The sequence below is a fragment of the Corvus brachyrhynchos genome, unplaced genomic scaffold (genome assembly GCF_000691975.1).
Source record: "Corvus brachyrhynchos isolate BGI_N302 unplaced genomic scaffold, ASM69197v1 scaffold48, whole genome shotgun sequence".
In the NCBI taxonomy this organism is placed as follows: domain Eukaryota; kingdom Metazoa; phylum Chordata; class Aves; order Passeriformes; family Corvidae; genus Corvus; species Corvus brachyrhynchos.
The window spans coordinates 2,705,559-2,713,622 of record NW_008240027.1 but is presented as its reverse complement, the minus strand read 5'-3'; the positions used below and the strand labels follow the sequence as shown (position 1 = coordinate 2,713,622).

The window sequence follows — 8,064 nt, the reverse complement described above, 5'->3', positions numbered from 1 at the left end:
AGGTGGGGGTGGCTGGTAACGCTCGCCTGCGGCGGGGCATTGCTTCATCGCCCGCCTTCCTTCCTGCCGGCCCCGCGCGCTCTTCCTCCCGCCTGCTCTCTCTGCAGAAGCCCAGCCCAGGCTGGACGGTGTGAGTCAAGCAAGAAAAAAAAAAATAGCAGATCCTTTTGCAACGTTTTCTGCTGCCTGTTTATGCCTTTGGCTGTCTGGGAATGGGCCACCCTGGCATCGTCACCCCGCAACACTCAGGGATGAAACACCAAAGTAATGATGGATTCAAGTGGCGAGGTGGGACAGAGGCAGACAGCGAGAGGAGGCTGCTTTGTAAAACTTTATTTAGAAATATTCTTGATATATTCATTATATATATATATTTATATATACACACACATTACGACAAATGTGTTTTCTAAATAGCACATCCACAGTGGGTTGAGACTCAGGGTACCAGGTCTGGTTACTTCATTTCTGCAGAAAAAATGCAGAAATCCAAGGGGAGGGTGGCAGAGAAAGGGGCGGGGCTGAAAAAACCAAAATTCGTAAGGCAGGAATTCACTCACACGGTACGACACTGCCCCAGAGCGCTGTTTCCAACAGGAATGGGGGGTGATGGCCCACACAGCGAGAGGTGAAGCAGGCAGGAGGAGAGGTGGGCAGAGGAAATGTACCATTCAAATCACAATTAAAGTACAACTGTACATACCCCGGGAGACCTACGGCACTCCCTGCAGGAGTGCGAGTGCCTGGGGGCGTTTGGGGGTGCTGCCAAGGTTGTACCATTTTCCCGACTGCTCAGCTACCGAGAAGATATAAACAAGAAGTGATGGATTTGTGTGGAATGAGGGATTTCTGAGTATTGGTGAATTTTTTTTCTTGCGACAGTTTAATAACAAGGGTGCAAAACCCCCACATAGCCCACCCAGGGTTCTTTGGGAACCAGGAACAGTTTTACCTGTGTGACAGCACCCCCCTCCCTTCCCCGAGGGCCCCCTGGCAGCCCACCGCTGCTTGCCTGTCCTACCCCTGGCACCAGTACCAGTCCAAACCTCTTCCTCAGCGTCACTTCCTCACCCACCAGCACCTTCCCTGGCCCAGCCCTGCAGGTAACCTCCTCTAGGAAAAACCCCCATGCACAATCCAGACCCAAGAGTTTTCCTCCTTTTCCCCAATTTAAGATGGGGGAGATTGGTGCTTTCCAAGAATTTGGGGACTATGCTGGAAATGCTTGCATGGGCCAGGATCCCTTCCCAGGCAACTAATTCCGCCTAACAAGCCAAGCCACACGCCAGACTTTTACCTATTATTTACAAAGAGGCATCAAAACCAAGCAGGGATGGAAATGACACGGCTCTGAATTAAGCCTGGACGGGCTTGCAGACACCTACTCAAATTCTCTGTGTTCCCTTGTACCTCAGCACCCTTGGGAAGGCACAAGTGCGGTGGAAGATGTCCCCACTCAAAAAGATTTATTCCCTTCCAAAGGATGTTTGTGTGTGGGTTTGGGTTTTTTATCATGGTAGAGATTTCTGTGCCTTGACAGATCTGCAGAGGGAGAGGATGGGTTTGGGGCAAACGCTCCATCAGGAGATGATGGGTTGGTGAGAGATGGTCCTGATGCAGTGGTGATGGGACAGGGTGGTTCTCAGCTCCCAGCCACCACAGCAGCAGCCTCCTGCTCCCCTGTTTCCCAAATATCCTCCTGGGGGCCAGCACAATCAGAGGATCAGCTCAGTCACAGAGCTCAGTTTTGCACTAATTTGAGCACTCAGGAATGGGGGCTAATCCCATACTGCTTTTACTGCTTCCCCACAAGATTCAGAGAGGATCTGTGGACTCCTACCAACCTTGACAGGTGAGGACCCTCCTAACGCCAAAATAAATCCAGCATTGTTGTCCACACTGTGGGCATTGGCACAGCTGAACCACCATTTTCACACAATAAAACCAAAAAATTCAAAGCATACCATTAAAAAACCTTTTTATAACCCTATGTACACGCACACTGTTGATACATCATTGACTCCTTTTGCCCTTTTTTTTTTTTGCTTTTTTGAATTTAAAAATCCCCCAGTCCAAGGAGATACTTCACTAGCAAATATTTTCTTTCCTTCCCAACTCTGAAATTCATCTTTCTTGAGAGAAGTTCTGGCCCTATAGAAACCACTGGAAAAACTCTAGGAGACTACAGCAGGCTTGAAACTCACCTGCTGAGTGTTACCAGCAGAAGGATCAGGGACTGGGAGGGTGGCAGAAAACACCTATGTACCTTTTCATTCAGTGGATACTGCATGACAGTGTTAGACAGAAGTAATCCCACGTCATAAATACAACAAGCCCAAACAATCCAAAATCAGATAGAAGGGAAAGGAAGTAAGGGAAGGAAAAAAAAAAAAAAAGGAAAGAAAAGAAAAGAAAAAAGGAGAGAAAAAGAAATACTCTAAATCCTTTTAATAGTTCTTTTGCTGAGGGTATTTTTTCACCTCTTTAAAAAGATACAGTCAAAAATTCTCGGACAACAGGAACACGTGGCCAAGCTCCTGCTCAGACCAGCTGGATGTGCCACAGGCTGGAGAAGTGCTGCAGCGCTGGAGTGATGCAGCAGTTTCCAGCACCACGTGGAGCTGGAAAGCGCCGATGGCCTCTGTCAGCAGTGAAAGAGGAGTTCCATGTCTCCCCCAGATGATTGCTTGAAAAGAGACGGTCACCAAGTGGCCTGCAAACCCTCTAAACTCTGGAGAGGCACCAGCCACGTCTCCTTCCCCTCTGCGGAGTCCCATCCCGAGCAGTTCTGTACAACGAAGATGAATTCAATGCTTTTCTTCTTTGTACGGTCACGTACCTAAACCCCGAACGTCCATCTGGGTTGGTCTTGTCCTCAGCCAACGTGCTGGCCTCTCTGTCCCAGGCTGGGGAGAGTGGGCAGCCCGAGCTCCCAGGGAAAGGCAGAGTCACAAATCCCACAAGCACAAGTTCCAGCAACGGCACAGCCAGGCCTGGCCTCTCCCCCGCGCGCCTCGGGAGCAGTGTGAGGGTAATCACCGCTGCGCGTTGCCTTCTACGGGGAGGATGGCGTGGTGCAGGCTCCGCGTGTGCTTCGAATCCAGCGCCTCGTGCTCTTCCGTGAAGCTGTCCGGGCTCGCCGCTCCGTCCAAAGAACTGCCACAGCTAGAGTTGGGAGACAACATGTCCTGCAGGAGGTCTTCCTGGACTATCCCCGAGTCTTTGTTCACTTTGCCCCTTTGGTTTCCTTCTTCCTCCTGGTCGTTGAGCAGCTTGGCCAGGAAGTTGATGTATTTCATAGCCAGGCGCAAAATCTCATTCTTGCTCAGTTTTTTGTCAGGCGGGTGGGTGGGGATGAGCTTGCGCAGCTCTGCGAAGGCCCCGTTGACGTTCTGCTGCCTCCATCTCTCCCGGCTGTTGGTGAAAATGCGACGAACCACTTTCGTGTGAGGACCTGCAATCCCAAGCACACAGAATTAGGAGCAGGGCTCAACAGGCCAGGTATTACTTTGCTGAAAAGGTCACTGTTTTGCAGATTAACTACCTGACTAATTTTAGTGAGGTTTAATCATCAGGGCAGTGAAATAAGAGTTTCCATCTAACTGGAGAAAGCCATAACTTCTGTTTGATCCACTGGAAGGGAAAAAATTGAGGTGCATCTCTTTGGATCCTCAGATAGCTAAATTTACCTCTCATTTGTCATGATAAGTGTGCAGAAGGCTGCTATAATTTTAGGGTATCTCAACTGATCAACAAGGGTAACCCAGCAACACTGGTCCTATTAAAATTTTGTATCACTAGATGGCTTTATTTTCTATCCCAAAAATTGTCTAAAGGACACACCATTGGGATGGGAGGGAATTAGCTTGAGCAGAGGCTTTGACAACTCTGAGATCCAGAGGTCTTCCCTGCTGAGAGCGACCACAGGGCTGCCGCCAGCCCTCTGAGTGAAACAGGGCAATGGGGTTTGCCCCATAGGAATGAGGACAGGTAGCAATGTGACCCACAGAGGGAAGGCAGTGTCCTGCTAGAAAGGTGATCACAGGTGAGGATGGAACAGTTTCACAGCTGACCTGAGGACTGCCTGCTCTCTCTACACATCTCTGCCACAGGGCAAAAACTCCCTCTGACACTAGTTGGAGATGGGATCCCAAATTGCTGGAGGTGTCCATTTGGCCTAATTACATGTAGCCTCCAATTAACTCCTTGAAATTTTACAGCCATGTTTCTGACAGGGGATGCTACACAGGACGAAGGCACAAAACACACTAATTCTCCTTTCAGCACATCAGGGTAACTCCTGGTGGCATGAGAAAAGCTTTGTCTCTGTGCTAGAAGTGACCCAAAGCACATCTACAGAAAAGTACAGCGCTGCAGGAGCAGCAGTGCTGTAAATCAGGATTGCAGGTTCTTGGGTCCATGGAAACCACCTCATGTAAGAGAACACTATCATGAGATGTTTTTATTATTACATCCTTTCCATCATCTCCTCCAGGAGACATCAACGATGGAAGGTCACCTCAATCTCATGAAAATCTGGAAGGATGACCACAGCAGAAACTCCCATGGGATAGGAAGCATCACATACAATGAAATCATCACAGAGTGGGAAGCAAAGACTTGCAGGTAACACTTCAGTGAGTCTTACCCCAAAGGACTGTGGAATTCCCATTCCCACCATCTCTCCCCTGTTTTCCCACTCTGAGACACCTGCCTAACTTCTCCCTCCTGGTGGGAACAAGCCCCTGGCCTTGGTGAGCAGTTTAAGCCACAGCTCTGACATCACCCAGTGAAACCAGCACCCCGGGGCACATTTAAACACCTTTATTCTTTTCTAACAAAACTCTTGGCTGCCTTGACTGTGGCACAGGAGCCAAACAAGTGTGACTTTTTATAAGTATCCTAGTCAGGCTGTACCTCCAGGTCCCACCTGGCACAACAGGAGAAGTGGTATCCCTTGTTGCAGATGATCAGATATCATCACACTTTCCTCCATTCAGGGGAAACTGAGTTCCTTCATCCAGCACGTCACACAGAATACCCTGCACTGCAGGGTTTCCATGGGGACACACTCCCAAGCAGCCAGGTTAAAGCTGCCAGCTTATGGAGTGTGTGAGCAGCCACACAACTCACTCCTCCTCACGGTGTGCTCAGAGCTGGGAGTCCCGCAAAATCACAGAGAGTCCCTGGGATAAACTGGGGTTGTAGAAAGGACAGACACACCTATGACCTCTAAGATTCCAGTGTGATGCTTTAATAAAGGCAGTCTTCACCCCCAAACAGCACCTAATGCCTTTGTATGAATCAATGTGCAAGAGCTCATGCAAAGGGAAGGTTTCTTGTCCCTGATGTGCACAGCCTGCTATGCCACAGGATTGTGGGGAAGGTGGCAGGGACCAAAGGGACCTCAGCAGCACTACTAATTAAGCAGCGAAGAATGTGCTACATCCTACTACAATAATATGACATTTTTAACACTTTACTGCTCTTTCCAGACAAGACAAAGTAAGCGGTCTTGAATCCAGAAAGAGATGCAGCTTAAAAACTATTTACTCCCAAAAGAGTACGAGAAATAACCCCATCTTGGATACTGCTCATTAAAAAAAAGCTAAAGAGACTTTCATTCTTCACAGGCTTCAAACATGTGTCTCTGTTCACTGAAAGCTGATGACTAAAAGACATCTGTTCATAAATAGGTCAGAAATCAGAAAAAGAAAAAAAAAAAAAACCAAAAAAAAAAACCCAAAAAAACCTGTTCATTTTCATCTAGGGGCACCCAAATCAAGCTTCAGTATATAAAACAAATTCTGACACCACTCAAATTCTTGATTCCTGTACCAACTGAATTAAACATATATTTTTAGAAAGAGATCAGGTTTTGGCCAAAATGTGTCAAGCAATGGAGAAAATTAAAATGCCCCATAGCTGTGTTATAATAGAAAATCTATTTCTCATAAAGAAACTTGCCTCATAATTAATCCAAGCAATCAGATGAGAATTTTTGCCTGGATTTTGTTCTAATGGATTGACTGATGCTTTTTTAATTGTAATAAGAAGTCTGAGGAAAATTAATAAAAAGATGATCTTCCAGAGTTCCAGGATATACTTTTTTAGAGATACTTTTTTGCATTTTTATCTTCACTTCTGGCTATTTTTAAAGAACATATTAAGTGGAACAAAATTTCCATAAAATAGATAAAGAAACACTTGCAAAACCCCCACCACTCATTTTCTTACGGATAAACCCCACAAGCACAAAGTCTGGCAAGACTGCCCTGCCCTTCTGCAGATCCCAAGGGCTGAGGACCCTCAAGAGTGGTGCTCCTGTGTGCTGTGGATGTCACCCAGCAGGTGACAATCAGAGCAATAAGCAAAGCCTCTCACACCACACAGATGCCTCAGCATGGGATGTACATCCCTCCGAATTGCTCCTGTTTAGACAACATAACCTGACACCTATTTTTTCCCCAAAAAAATGTTGAGTCCAGTCTTGGAAATTCACATGAACCAGGACCTGCAGGATTGGGCCAAATCTGTACACCTGCATTAAACCACATGTTCAAAAACTTGGTTACAACCAAGTATTTCTGTAATCCTTAATACCTAGTTTAGTAGCAAGTCCAAAGCTTTAGTCAGACACCGAGATTTGATGGGCTTTTCCCCGTAACCGCTAAGCCTCGGAATCAAAACCCAGACAAAAAGCCCTTCTTGTGCTGGGGCTGTGACATCCCCTGTCCCATGGGGCTGCAGTCTGAAAGGACCAAGAGGGCGGAGAGTGGGGACAGAAGGACTGATGAATGCAGATAATACCCTGAGCCTGTCATTTTGGGTTGTATTATTTTAGACTGATGCAGGTTATGATTTGATCTTAGATTAGCTGGGTAGAAGAAAAGGATAGCTAGCTGGAAAGGAGGAAAATTAATTGTCCAGCAGTTTAAATACAGTGTTTACAATTGCTAAAGAGAAAACACATTTCAGCGAATCTCATGTGTCCGGGCTAATAACTCCAGAGATAAACAGGGTGGCCTTCCACGTGTAAATTATTCTTGCAAATGTCCCTTTGCATGGGCAGCATCCCGTGGGCAAACGCGCCCTTGCACACAGCATCCCACACCTGCTGCCAGGAGCAGGCAGCAGATCCTGCCCTGCCCTCTCCCTGCCTTGCATTCTCCGAAATTATCCTGCAGCTCCAACAGGGATGCCCGCATCTGGGACCACCAGAATGAAACACCAGAATGTCACCTTCCACATCTCCTCCCAGACTCTGCCACGGGATATTTCTCCACGGCAGACGGGATCAGTTTGTGGATGTATACCGAATTAAGGCCACGATCCCACCGCGCCGCTGCAGACCTCAGCACGGTGTTAGCTCTTTGCTCCCGGGCGCTTTAAAGGCAGGTTGTCCTTTCTGCCCAAGGCTGTGGTCTGCAGTGCGAGCGTCTCCTGGCTGGAAGGGTTTACGGACGCAACATCTCACTGCAATGGCCCTGATCTGCACTTCAACAGACTTATATTTATTGCCTTCTTTAGGGTTTAATCTCTAAGCAATTTGCAGAATAGGGATATAATTAGCCACAAACTGAACTGCTCCGCTGGGTGCTGGGTGAAGGCAAACTCATCGGGCACGCTGCTGGGGACCGCTGTGGGCTCCTCTTACCGGAGAGCCACCCTGACTCCCTGGGCATCCTACTCGCGTCTTGGGGCCTTTGGGGGTTTAGTCCTTTTATTATTTCGGGATTTAGTGCCAGAGTGTGGCAAAGTGCAGGAACTTGTCCCCCTCAGCAGATGGGGACACCCCCACCCCCCCCAAGAGGTGGCGCAGGGGCGAAATTCTCTCACCGTCGGTGATCTCCATCTCGTATGGAGAGGGTCTCCGCTTCACCCGGTTGCTGCCGTACATGGAGAAAGAATCCGGTTCGCCGAAAAACCCGCTGCAAAGAAAGGCAGCGAGGCCGTGAGGACACACCGACATCCCCCCGGCCCGGCCCCGCGGTAGGGGGAGCGTCCGGGGCCGGCGGGAAGCGGAGCTGCTCCGTGACCTCGGAGCGAGCTCACGGCTCACGA

General features: G+C 48.4%; 1 protein-coding gene across 1 annotated transcript; it reads right to left on the bottom strand.

The window, feature by feature from the left end:
* Positions 1-324: 324 nt before the first annotated feature.
* On the bottom strand, positions 325-8,036 carry TAL1 (TAL bHLH transcription factor 1, erythroid differentiation factor). Its single transcript, XM_017743604.1, has 2 exons — positions 7,840-8,036; positions 325-3,454 (listed from the first exon to the last, which is right to left on the bottom strand). Exons 1-2 carry the CDS (start codon positions 7,970-7,972, stop codon positions 3,036-3,038), a joined length of 552 nt encoding a protein of 183 aa, XP_017599093.1. The 5' UTR covers positions 7,973-8,036; the 3' UTR covers positions 325-3,035.
* Between the last annotated feature and the right edge of the window lie 28 nt (positions 8,037-8,064).